This window comes from Bubalus kerabau, chromosome 8, assembly GCF_029407905.1.
Source record: "Bubalus kerabau isolate K-KA32 ecotype Philippines breed swamp buffalo chromosome 8, PCC_UOA_SB_1v2, whole genome shotgun sequence".
Classification (NCBI taxonomy): Eukaryota; Metazoa; Chordata; class Mammalia; order Artiodactyla; family Bovidae; genus Bubalus; species Bubalus kerabau.
Window position 1 is genome coordinate 68,716,330 of NC_073631.1, and position 13,439 is coordinate 68,729,768.

At 53.0% G+C, this 13,439-nt stretch overlaps 1 protein-coding gene and 1 pseudogene across 1 annotated transcript in view; both read right to left on the reverse strand.

Moving 5' to 3' along the window:
* Positions 1–1,543: 1,543 nt before the first annotated feature.
* The window catches only part of MINDY4 (MINDY lysine 48 deubiquitinase 4), a 119,311-nt gene continuing 107,415 nt past the window's right edge, over positions 1,544–13,439 (reverse strand). The window contains exon 18 of the mRNA XM_055590476.1: positions 1,544–3,768. Coding sequence (XP_055446451.1) covers positions 3,720–3,768 — 49 coding nt within the window. The 3' untranslated portion in view covers positions 1,544–3,719. The remainder of the gene's footprint in view (positions 3,769–13,439) is intronic.
* On the reverse strand, positions 5,554–7,524 carry LOC129658794 (oxysterol-binding protein-related protein 9-like; annotated as a pseudogene).

Sequence of the window (13,439 nt, forward strand, 5' to 3'; positions counted from 1 at the left end):
CCCTGTGTCTATATGGCGTTCCACTTGCTCGCTCCTTCAGTACTTCTTCATTATGGGGATGACTTCTGTGTTTCCAAACTGTGACCCCACTAAGCTCTAGGGCAGAGCTTCCAAGGCTCCCCCCTCACCACTCCCAGCCCTCTCAGGAACCTGGGCCCACGGCTGCCCATTCTTCCATCGGCAGTGCCTCTGATGGGCCAGGCCCCAGCCCAGCTCCTGATTTCGGGCTCAGACACACACAGAGACCCTGGGGAGCAGTCAGGTGGGGCCTGGATGAAACCCCATCTTAGGATTTCCCCCAATGCCCCTCTAATCCCTGGCCCAGCTCTGATCCCCAGGGAGTTCTTGCAGCTCTTCTGAAAACTCTTACCTATGCATCTGCTGTGTAGAACTTAGAGAGACAGATGCGAACAGTTCTGCCAAGGTTGGTCCATCACACCGGCCAGCTACAGGAGAAGGTGAGAAAGCACTGGGCTGGCAGTGAAGCAGGCCAGCAGGTAGCGAGGGCTTCACTGAGGAGGCATCCGTGTGCTGGGAACCCCTTCCCCACTTCCTCCTAATAAAGCATCTCCTCTCCCGAAGCCAAGGGAGGGAGGCTTCAAGAAAACTCCTTGAAAGCCTGTCATGTGAGCCCTACAGTGTGGGACTGTCCTTGACTCCCGCCTGGGGATAATAAGATGCCACTGCTCCCGACAGGTGGCAGCAGACAGGCAGCCTGAGGAGAAAAGGTCCGAGGAGGTGAAGATGTGCTGGTGCTTCGCTTGGTTCAAACATGGATCCTGCAGAAGGAAGACTCCAGTCTTTCTGGAGTTGGGGAAGGAGGGAAGTTGACTCCACTCGAAGTGGGGGTGGGGCCAGTGCTGGGCGCCTCCATGAGCTCCAGCGTGGGGATGAGTCGCCTGACTCAGGAGGGATCCCTGTGGGTTAGAGGTCCCCCATAAGACTAGCAAGAGGAGGAGGAACTTTCCAGTGATGAGAGCATGAACTTAAGTGTTGCCATCAGCCTGGTCTTATTGTTCACACTGCCAGAAGAGCAGTGGAGCCAGAGTGCCCTTTCATCCAGAGACCAAGACCACTGAAGAGAAATCCAAGCGGAAATGCAGACAACGTCCCTTGGTCTCCGAGGGGGACTGGTCCAGGAGGCACCAAGGGTACCAAATCCCAAGGATGCTCAAGTCCCATAGCTGGGCTTTCAGTATCCACTGGTGCAGAATCCATGGATACAGGGAGCCAACTGTAATGAGAGAGAATAAAGCTGCTTCCTGCTCGCATCCCACAGAGGTCTGCTTGTTCAATAAACTGGCTCCCCCGTGCACGTGGAGGCCAGAGAGGGAGCAGCCAAGCCCAGGTTCAGCCCTTGAGAGGCCACTCAACTCTAGGATATGGTTCTTAACCTTTTGGGGGAAAAGAGAGGGACTTGTTGCAAGATCAAAGCCGTGAGGTAAGCTACAGACTCTCTCCACAGAAAATTACACAAACGTACATGTGCACAAAAATTTTAATATAATTTGGGGGCACTATGGACCCTCACCCAGTCTCCCTCGAAAACTCTGCAGCCCAGATGGGAAAGCCATGTACAAGGAGGCCGGGCCTACATTTCATTCTTACAAGTTTGGCAGCAGCACCGTGGGCTCATTCTGATTTGTGGACCTGGAAGAGGGTGGTGTCGGGGTTTGCTCATCTTCCTTTCCAGAAAATTCCAGGCCAGGGGCGTCATACTGCACTTGTACCTGTGTCTTGGCTTCTAGAAAAAGTGCTTTTGTAATTTGTTGGAACTGATTTCCTCAAGCAATGCTGGGAATATTTTGATTTCTCCAGCTCCGCCAAGGGTGCCCTGGTCAGGAGGTTAAGTGTTTTATTGAAAAGACACACTTTTCCTTCCCAGGCTGATAAACAAGGCTGCTGCAGGGAAACCGACTTCCTCCCCCGGGTCGCTCAGCTGGAGCGGGCTAACCCTGGCCAAGGAAAACAAATGCGTAAACATTTCAGGGACATATAGGAAGCGTTTCTGCTGGACGCCTGCTGTGAATGGCCACTGGAGTTTACACAGCAAACCCCACGGGGGCCTCGGCACAGCCGGGACAAAGCACTCCTGGCCTCTCGCTTCCCTCCCGGCTCCTACTTGCTGCTCCCCAAAGACCCATAGTCCCGCCACTGCTTTACCCAGCCCGCGAAAGCACTAAACAGGCTCTTTATCACCACCAAACGCCAGCTTTGCCTGCTGTATGCTTGGCTCTTAAAGTGGGGTCTCCTTTCAGCCAGCACTGCAGGGGGAGCAGAACCCCCGAGCTGTTTGTGTCCTGAGCCTTAAGGGGGGACATGGAAGCTGGGGACTGGCTGCCGTCCAGGTCTACAATTCTCCCTGGGTCAGGGCAGATGTGGGAGGAGCACGTGCCTGGTCCTTGCGTGTGAACACTCTCCTCTGCAGGCCCCACTCAGAACCCCAGCCAAGCACTCAAGGGGCACAGCCGGGCATGTGGTGGGGTGGGGGTGGGGGGGCCTCTTCCATGATGCAGCTGCTGACTCCCCCGTGGACAGCCAGGTGACAGAGTTTCCTGGAGACCGTGCTCTACTTCTCGCTCAGTCCACCATTGAGAGCCACTGCAGAGGGGTCCGTAGCGTCCATTTTTGACAAAACTCTCTCTGGTCTCCTTCTTCACCAACCTCCCATTGCACTTCTATGCTTGTTTGTGCTCCTCTTTGGAATCCATAGGATATAAATTATTGGAATGAAGGAGGCTCCAAGTACAATTTTCTCTTCACGGGTGACTATGCAGTCTTCCCCGTTCCCACGTGCTCTACCCTTCCCACCTACTCTACCCTCAGTCTGGAGTGTGAGGGTCTCCATGAGCTCTGCCCACCCACATTTCAGCCGGTTTTCTCCACACATGCCCCACTGCAGTCACACAGGGGACCACACCTAGTCCCTCATCTCATCGTCGTCTTACTGTCCTTCGGCGCCAAAAGGTCCCTCCCTAGAAGGTTCTCTTCCCCATACCTGTTTGCCAGGTGTAGCCTACCCTCCAGGTGCGCATGCCCATCCTCATGGGACCTCACAGGCATCGAGGTCAGCCCTGAGATGGGATCCCAGGGGGCCTGAGTTACTCCTAGTCAGCACAGCTTATGGAGCTTGGTGCCTCAGACATGGGGCTGATCAAAAGAAGGCAGGCCAGACCATAAGCCCAGCCAGGGACACCTCTGGGCCACAGGGTATGGCTCACATAGAGACTCTTGCTAGGTGATGACTGAGCCCACAGGTCTCCAGGGCTCTGGCCCCCTCCACCCATCACCATCCCCCCCAGCTATGAACCCCGCAAACTTCATGCTTCCTCTGCAGCAACACAACAAATGAGACTGGCCCTCAGCACAGATCTGACTCCTGGTTTATAGAAGCCAACTTTCAGAAATAACGAGTGCCCTGGATCCCTCGGCTGCCCACATCAGAGGCTGGGAGCAAGGGCGGGATGCAGAGAAAAGGCAGCAGGGGCCCCACCAACCTCCCTTGGCAGTCACAACTCTGCTGGGCGGGGCCGCACAGCAGTGCGCTGGGTCCGAATCACTCCCTGGCAGGCCCTTCACGGAAGAGGCAGGGAGATTTCGGATGCTTCTGCAGCAGTGCTAATTCAGGTGCTGGCCCAGACTTGTCCCTGAGGCCTGGGAGCTCCGCCATCACCCCTAGTAATGAGCACTGAAGCCATGAGGCTCATCCCCACAGAGGGTCACAGGATGGGTTCCGAGCCATTCCAGTTCACTGATGCCCCCTTCCACCTAAGAACAGAGGGACAGAGAGTTAGAGCTGCGAGGCCGCAGGGGAACCATCTCTTGTCCTCACTCACCTGATCTCCCATCTCCAGGGCTTCAAGGGTTTCAAGTTTCATCATGTCCACATCACCCTTCCACACCCACAGACAAACCTACACACCAGGCCCCTATAAGACAAACGCACCCAAAATCCCTTGACAAGCCGAGTGATCTACACACATCTGAGTCCAGCCACTCTTCGGGGGGGCTGGATGGTGGCACTTTAAAGGCACATAGGAAGACCCAGATACGGAGAAATCCTGGAGGTTTCAAGGCACAGAAGGGGGTCCAGTCGCCGGAGCCCAGAAAGGTAGGCAGGGGGCATAGGGAGCCCGCAGAGCTGGCACCACACGGGACCTAGGAGGCCTCGCAAGGATTCTGGTCTTTGCTCTAAAAACCATGAGAAGTTAATGAAGCGCTGTGAGCAGTTCAGTAAAACACAGGTTTGCATTTTCAAAAAATTACTTTAGGAAGCCTTTAGAAGCAGTGAGTATAATTAAATAGGAGTCCAGAGTTAGATGGGGCTTCCCTGGTGGATCAAATGTAAAGAATCTGCCCACAATGCATGAGACTCGGGTTTGATCCCTGGATTGGGAAGATCCCCTGGAGAAGGAAATGGCAACCCACTCCAGTACTCTTGCCTGGAGAATCCCATGGACAGAGGAGCCTGGTGGGCTACAGTCCATGGGATTGCAATGAGTCGGACACAACTGAGCAACTAACACTTCAGCAGAGTTAGATATAATTTAATAATAGTTCAGTCCCCAAATTAAAGTTATTATAGGGGAGACTAGCACTTAATTTAATATTAATACATGGAATTAGTTTTCTATAAAGGACTGAGAGGAATCACATTTATAGCAGGCGGGATATTTCGGAAAAATTTGGCACTGGGTGCATTATACACAAACGTACATCCTAACATTATACAAACCAGGAAACAGATGTTGCATACCTCAATAGCAGTGCTAGAACATGGAGTCTGAGGCTGGAGTTTTGAAATGTTTCCCAGGGTGTGGGGTTTGGGGAGTAGACATTTTCAAAACCTAAAGTTTTACAAGTCGATACTGAAATTGTCACAGAAAGGGAAGAATGGGACACTTTTCTTACTTTACTTGTACATCTGCATTGGAAAGCCCAATACAGGCAGACCTCATTTTATTGAGCTTTTCTTTATTGCACTTTGCAGATACTATGGGGGGTGGGGGGTTTGTTTTTGTTTGTTTACATATTGAAGGTTTATGGCAACCCTGCATCGAACAAGTTATCAGCACCATTTTTCCAACAGTATTGGCTTACTCTGCAGTTCAAGCTGTTTCATTATTACCATCTTTGTTACGGTCATCCATGATCAGTGATCTCTGACAGTATTACAAAAGATTACGACTCATTGAAGATCATGATGTTTAGCATTTGTGGCAATAAAGTATTTCGTAATTAAGATACACACATTGTTTTTTAGACATAATGCTATTGCACACGTGACAGACTACAGGATAGTGTAAACCTAACCTTCATACGCACTGGGAAACCAACAACTCGTACGACTCGCTTTACTGCATGGGTCTGGAATGAGCCCACAACATCTCTGAGGTCTGTCTGTATCCCTGAGATCGCACCTGCAGCAAGAAGGGAGTGAACAGGTTCTCTCAAAGTCAGACTGTTGCATTTTCCAACCGAGTGCTTAGAAGTACCATGAATTTTCAGTCATGATTCGGCATAAAGCCAGCACTTTCCATCTTCATGAATAACCTAGAACCCCACTGAATTTCTCTCCTTCCTTCCTCAGGCTTCTGCTCTTTGCCTTTCTTCATGACTGTGCCTGCCTTTCGGGACCCCGTCTATGTCTCTGAGTTTCCAGTTGAGAGGGACAGCCTTGCCGAGGCAGGGAGATTCATACTCATTCTGTTCTTCCAACCTACTTTCCTCCCGATGACCAGCAACTTCTTGGTCTCTGTAAAGACTGTACGACCCCCACGGAGTATTTTTTCACACTTTACATCATTCCATTTCCCTTCAAGTGAGCAAAAAGATTTCTTGTCATTTGGAGAGGAAAACAAAAATCTTAGTGTAATTTTGTGCTTCTTGCTCCCATAGAAAGGTGTGGTGTGGGTGGCAATATTTGCATATAGCTCATTTTGGAACAATTAATATGGCATTCTCCTAGCTCCACCAAGGCCTCCACCCTGTCCAGGGCTTCCATAACTCCCCAGGGAATGTAAGAATGTAATGGCTGTCACAGTCTTAGACACCAGGCACAGCCCTGCCCTGTGTCATGTGTGTCAAGTGACAGTTCAAGAAATTTTCATCTGGTCCAAATACGAACACTGGAATGCATCTTCTTGCTAAAACACTCGGCATAAAAGGCTGTGGATGATGGGATAGCTGCTCAGCCACGAATATTAAACTATTTTAAGAAACCCTCCAAAACTAGCTCTGCATTCCCTTCAATGTCATTTGGTAGCGTCCTGAGATGCTGCATGATTGCACCCAAAATGGGGTTGTATGGTTTTTTGGCAAATTGGTTCTTTTCTTCCTGAATAAAAGGCTGAGAGGTACCATTTCATCACCCAAACCATTTGGTCCCTGGAATCCTTCCAGTCGCAGATACTCAGAGGCAGGTCTGGATGTGCAAAAAGTTTGCATACATTTCTAGAAGAGAGTTTCTCCCAAGAGTAATTGTTGGAAGAACTACCTTAACAAGATCCATTCCAAGCCTAACCTGTGATAAGAAATGCAGGATAACCTCTCATGCTCTTCCACAGACGCAACCTCTGCTTCATCATCAGTCATGTGTTGTGCATCAACAAGGTCAGCATCACCTGTTCCACTGGAATGTGGATTAAGTGATTCTTTGGTACCCGAGTGCTTTAGACAGTGTCCTGAGGTGCTGTGTTGTTGGCACTGAGATAGATCTAGAGGAACCTATTAGACGCTTTGGGGTTGAGCTAATTATGGAACCATCAGCATCAGAGCATCCATCACTGCTTAAAGGAGAGATACTGGGACGGTGTCTGGAGACAACTTAGCAGCCCCGGAAGGAGTCAGGCTGCTCCTTGGTGAAGAGTGCCCACTGCCTGAGTGCCCACTGCCTGCCCTACTGGTGCAGGACCCTGATGACATCTCAGGGTAGCTAACAGAGGTCCAGCTGGTGGGGAAGACGGATAGAGCTCTGACTTCCACAACCGAGCAGGCTCTGGAGGTAAGATGAGCTGAGAAGGGTTGTGATGACCACAGGTTCCAAGGGAGCATGTGGACCTACTGGGTTAACAGCACTTGAGCAACCTGCAGCCACACAAGGCAGAGCCTCACTGATTCCACCATGCGACTTTGAGGTTTTCTATTTGCTTTCTCTGTTCATCATCTTTGCAGTTTTGAAACACATCATTAAAAACCTTTTACTGTTCTGTTAGGATTTGTAGAGGAGTGTGTGTGTTAGTTACTCAGTTGTGTCTGACTCTTTGCCACCCCATGGACTGTAGTCCACCAGGCTCCTCTGTCCATGGAATTTCCCAGGCAAGAATATTGGAGTGGGTTGCCATTCCCTACTCCAGGGAGTCTTACTGACTCAGGGATCAAACCCAGATCTCCTGCATTGCAGGCAGGTTCATTGCCAACTGAGCCACCAGGGAAGCAGGTGGCTTCCAGGGAATGTAGAGAAGCATCAGCTTCTATAAAGTTCCTATCAAAATCTTAGACACTAGGAGCACATCCTGAATCCAGATGCCCAGATGAAAGGCAGAGAAAAGAGCGACATTCCTGCCCACAGCCTGCCTCCAGGCACCAGGGACCCAGATTTGCAAAGGAGAAACTACTGCCAAGACCAGTTGGGATTCTTGCCTCCAGTCATGGAGAGAATGAGGGGGAGAGTCAGAAATAGAGCAGACTTCCTGTATCCCTATAAGATCCACCCTCAGCCTGGTCCCCAACGCCCTTCCCTCGTCCCTCTCCATCCCTCACAGCTTCACCCTCCCCATACCAACAGGCAGACAGAAGCTTCTCCTCTGAGCTCCCAATTTGACAAAAGAGTTTGGCTTCAGTGCAGGGGTGAGTCACTCTCATCTGCTGCTAGTCGCCCATGTCACACCAACCAGGCACTGAGTCCTAAGGTCAGGCTGTGGGGCTGATGTTGGCTTTCAGGCTTTCCATAGAGGTAACCAACCCACCGCACCCTGGTTAACAGGTGCTGAGGCAGGGAGAGTAGTAGAAACACAGAAAGAAAGCAGTTTACAACTACAACAGGAAAGCAGACATGTTTTAAAATTGAAAGAGCTGAAATGCTGGGATGCTGTGTTTATGAAGGGGATGAATGGTTCCCCAGGGGGGATGGTTCTGAAAGCCTACGGGCCAATTTACAAGGATGAATAAGAACTCTAAACATGCAATCAGGGGCTGATAGAGAAAGGGAAGGGTGAAATGGAGTGGCTTCTGAGTGGGCTGCTGCTGCTGCTGCTAAGTCGCTTCAGTCGTGTCCGACTCTGTGCGACCCCATAGACAACAGCCCACCAGGCTCCCCGTCCCTGGGATTCTCCAGGCAAGAACACTGGAGTGGGTTGCCATTTCCTTCTCCAATGCAGGAAAGTGAAAAGTGAAAGTGAAGTCGCTCAGTCGAGTCCGACTCTTAGCGACCCCATGGACTGCAGCCTACCAGGCTCCTCCACCCATGGGATTTTCCAGGCAAGAGTACTGGAGTGGGGTGCCATTGCCTTCTCCATCTGAGTGGGCAGGCAGCATCAAAGCTCACTCAACTGTGAAGAAGGAGGCTAAAGGTGTGAGAGTTTAGAGCAGGGCTCCTCAGCGTGGGCACAGTGGGTATTTGGGGCTGGATAGTTCTGTTGTGATGGCTGTCTTGGGTACTGTAGGACATCTGACACCCTCCCCCCAACCGAGGACAACCCAAAATGTCCCCAGATGTTGCCAAATATCTCCTGCGGAACAAAACTGCCCCCAGTCAAGGACCATTGGCTCAGGGGTTGAGCTCAGTGAAGATGCGGTGGTCCCGAGCTCAGGTCCGCTCAGCATCATGGGCAGGCCCATCTCATGATCATGACTGAATCCCTTTCCTCTCCAGCAGCCATCACTGAGTAGTAACCTGCCTCCACAGATTCTGAACATTGACAGAACTAGTGTATTTCAGAGGAAAAAAAGGTGACTTACTGTACCAGCGAGGAGAAGAGAGCAGGCCTGCTTTTAAAGCCACCAGAACTGACCTGTAGACATATACCCCAGAATTCCTCTCACTCACTTTGGATTTCCAGACAAGTATCCAGTGTGCCAGCATGCCATCCTAGGTGCCAGCTGCTGGCAGCCAGAGCAGCTACACGATGAGCCCCATGGGCTGCCTCTCACCTGAGAGCCTGGCCAGAGCTGTGCGCTCTGTTAGGGGAATCACACAGACTGAAACCACCCATCCTGGCCAGGAACCATAGGAACCAATCGCGTGAGTTACTTTATGACAGGAGGTTCTGGTAAGGAACACGGAACAAGCCACCATCAAACTGAAGAGTTCGGGAAAAGGTCAAAAGGAGACGCCACATTTCCGACCACCTCCCAGAATCCTTTTCGCTGACATACATCTTGGCTGAGCAATGTTTGCTTCAGCAGCAAGAACCCTGGGTCAGAATGACTGGCCAGAGACAACCCAGAAACTAATCCCACCCCATAAGACCCGAGACTGCAAGCCTGGTGGCGGAGCAGTTCTCCTGGGTTCCCTTGCCCTACCAGAGACAGCCCAGAAACTAATCCCACCCCATAAGACCCGAGACTGCAAGCCTGGTGGCCGAGCAGTCCTCCTGGGTTCCCTTACTCTACTGCTCTCCGCCCGGGCGCCCCTTCCCAATAAAGTCTCTTGTGCTGTCAGCATGTGTGCCTCCTCGGACAATTCATTTCCGAGTGTTAGACAAGAGCCCACTGTCGGGCCCCAGATGGGGTCCCTGTTCCCGCAACACCTCCACCTGCAATGACCATCTTCCCTGTCCACCCCGCATCCTTCGGGGCCAGGTCTAGGACCCCTTCTTCCAGAAGTATCCTTCCTCAGAACTGCTGTCAGGCTCCCCCCACCATACTGTCATGACATCTCCCTCTCCTGCTAGACTGGGAGCCCCTAATGCGCAGAGCTGGTCTCACTTGCCTCCATCCCCTCCATAACCGCTAGCTCAGGCCTGGCTCCCAGGGGTGCTGCTGAGTGACCACGCCCCCCTGCACACCAACTACCCCTGCTACCCCTGCTCAGGCCCGGGCACCAGCAGGAAAACCTGAGTCTTCACACTGCACTCCCCCTCCCCTTTGACCCCAGTGGGCACTGAGACCTGTCCAAGGCCCACCTCCCCCCTCCCTTCCCTTCTGCCTCCTCCCACCCATCCTCGGCCAACCTCGCATGTGAGTCCCCCAAGGTCTCCAAAGGAAAGGGAATGCTTTCTCTCAACCTCACAACAGCTCAGGGAAGGCACCATTATACCCAATCGATGAATGGGAAATGGAGGTCCAGACGGAGCCAGACCTGGAAGTCATGCCACGTGGCAGTGGCAGAGCCAGGACTCAGTTGGGACCTCCAGACTCCCATTCAATGCTGTGCATCATGGTGTCACATATTCCATGAACAAGGAACACCACGGGCAGTTGTGCCTGTGGGCTGCAGAGAGGGGACTCAGAAGAGCGGGGCTGGGTGGCAGGAGCACCCAGGGAACCCTCCCTCAGCAGGTGAGAGGCACTGTGAAGACGGCACCGAGGCAAGAAGGGTGTTTGCAGAGATTCCTCAGGCCGTAGCGGGAGCAGCAGAGGGAGGTGGGTGCTCAGCTACAGCCCCTCAAAGGCACTGTCCCAGCTGAAATTACATTTTCCATTTTTCGTCTGATCCTCCAAACAGAAACATCTGTGACCCAGCCCCAGGCCCCAGTTATGAGTTCTTTCCTCTTTTCTCTGGCCTGTTGACAACCGTTTCATTCTCTCTCCCCCATTCTACTGAGGCTGGAAGCTTGAGAGAAGTTACTGTGTGTGCCTTGTTTGGAAATGACCATAAATCAAGCTTTTTTTTTTGGCTGAGATGGTTAGAGAACAGAGGAGGGAGGAGGGTAGGGGACAGACACAAGCAAAGGTAACAGGAGATTCTCTGAGGCTGAGGCATACGTTACACTAGAGAGGATGGTCTGGGACCTGGGGTGGGTTCCAATTAGGATGCTCTTCTCCAAAGTCTGGCAGTCTAGTCTTGTGCAATGTCACCATGGCAACAAAGCCAGGTGGCGGGAAGTCACCCTGCCCGTTCAGTGACCTTCCACTGGGCTGGGACAGCATAGGCCTAAGATCCAGGCCCTGCACCGCTCTTGACTCGGGGTGTGGCCTGGGGCCAGACCCCAACCCTAGAGAACCCTGTCCGTAGAAGAAAGGGCCATGTCAGATGTTGTCCAAGGGCCTTTCTGTGGATCCAAGCAAGCTGCCGGATGACTAGGCATGTGGCATGCCTCGTGCGGGTTAGTGTGAGTGTCAGAGGCTCTTACGGGGCAACAAGAGCTGAGTCTGAGGATAGGCAGTGCGTCTCTTCCTGGATTACAACAGAGTTGATTCTGAACTTGACTTCTGTCCATTTGTGAACTCTGAGAGCAAGACACAAGTCTCATCCAGCTGTTTCTTGCATAGAGTCAACTCCAGAAGTTTCATGAGGTTGGAGTGATGATGGAGAAATCCCACCTGCCCTCAAGTTGGTCTATGCTGCCGTGAGAGCTCGCTGTCTTTCAGCAGGTGCTTGGACTCTAACTGGCCTTGGAAAGGACCTGAGCTCGGGCCATACCTGCTTCCTGTCAAGGCAGCAGGACCTATCCCCCAAGAGGCCGGGCCCCACCTCTAGCGGGTCTTGCTGACCTTGAAGGCCACTTTCCCAAGTTTCTCCCTTTGAGCTGTTTGAGAATCTGGGATGAAAACAAAATGCAAAGCCTTTGTAATCCAACCCCTTGGAACAGGATTCCAGGAGGCTGGGCCTGCTGTTTCCCATTACAGTGGTATGTTATCTGATGGGTACACAGGGGGAAAAATCCTGCATTCCCTCTACTCACTCACCCACTCAGCTTTCCGGGAATGATGCTGGGAAAAGTCGTGCCATGTTAATTACCCAGAAGGACCCATCAGGGTAGAGCAAGTGATGGGAGATGTTGAACTGGTGTCAGCAAAGTCCATACAGGGGTGCAGCACTCAGACCTGGGGGGGCGGGGGGCAGCCAGTGGAGCCAGGAAGGAACTACCTCAGGGCCAGTGTGTCATAGCAGGCCAGACGCTGGAGGCTCAGCATCTCCCTTGACGTCTGACCCTCACCAGGCAGCCAGGGAGGGTGAGGGGGAGGTGGACACCACTCCCACCAGCCACCAGAGCATCAGTTCTCAAAGAGCCGCCCTAGGACAGTGGCACCTACAGCCTCTGGGAACTCAAGAAATGCAGATTCTCAGGCCACATCCCAGGCAGACTGAATCAGAAGCTCGGGGGCGGGCGTGGGGGGTGCGGGATTTGTGTTTAACCACACCCCTCCAGGGGAGGCCCACTGAAGCCTGGGGACCACGCTCTAGAGCAAACCTTCCCTGTGAGGGAACAAACACAAACATGCTGGACCACTGATCCCCTCAGCCATCAGGGAGCTGTGTGGAGTCTGGGCCAACCAGGAGCCCCAGGCCAGCTGTCCCAAACCCTGTGTGGTGCCCACATACGATGATTTTCTATCTGTGACAAGCACTAAGGAGCTCTGCTGGAGGAGATGCCAGGACTCAGTCTGGCCCAGGCTGCTCCCGTGAGAGTGAGCAGGGACGGACGAGGGCGGGGCAGGGACTCAGCCTGGACGGCCTGCCCCAGGCCAAGGGCTCAGGGCAGCCTCTCCAGATCATTTCACATGCCGTCATTTCACCGGTTCATTCCAGGGCTCGTGGCCCCACCCCAGAGCAGGGGTAGGTCCTGGGAGGAGACAGCTAACAGAAGAGGAAGGGGAGACTCAGGCCACGTTCACACCTGGGCTGTCTCTGGACTGACCAGAGCCCCAGGTCATTCTCAAGCACTTGTCAATCAGGGCTGAGCCTACAACGCCCAATCCCTGGACCCCTGGGAGGCACCTGGTGAGCCGAGTTCTACAGCAGAAGCATTCTCAGGAAAGGAAGAGTTACTCCAGAGAGGGTCAGCGGAGAGGCTCGGGCAGTGGGCCACCAGGGGGGCTGCAGAGACAGACTCTCCTGCAGAGGCCTTCAGAGAAAGGGCCCAGGGGTTTGGAGGTAGGCAGAGCCTATGTCCAGGGCGCAGTCCAGAGCCCTGCTGGGCAGACCCTCCTGCAGGAAGAATGCCCAGCGGCCCCCACCCTGTCCTGCAGGAGGCGCCAAGGTCGGTGTCACCTCCTTCCCCCGCTGCTGCCCGTCTCTCATCACTCCGAATGAGTGGCCCTTTGTACATGAAAGGAAAGCGGGCTGCGTGTGCCTTTAATCCTCCCGACGAAAGAAACGCCGGCACATGACCCCACAGGAATGCTCCACCCCAGCCCGGCGGGCAGGCAGGTGGACAGATGAGCAGATGGACGCATGAGTGGGGGACAAGGCAGATGTTCCCACACCTCCTCTATGTCCCTTCCTGTGTCTGTGGAGCCTACTTTCTCTCCTTGGCTCCATTCAAGGGCTCACT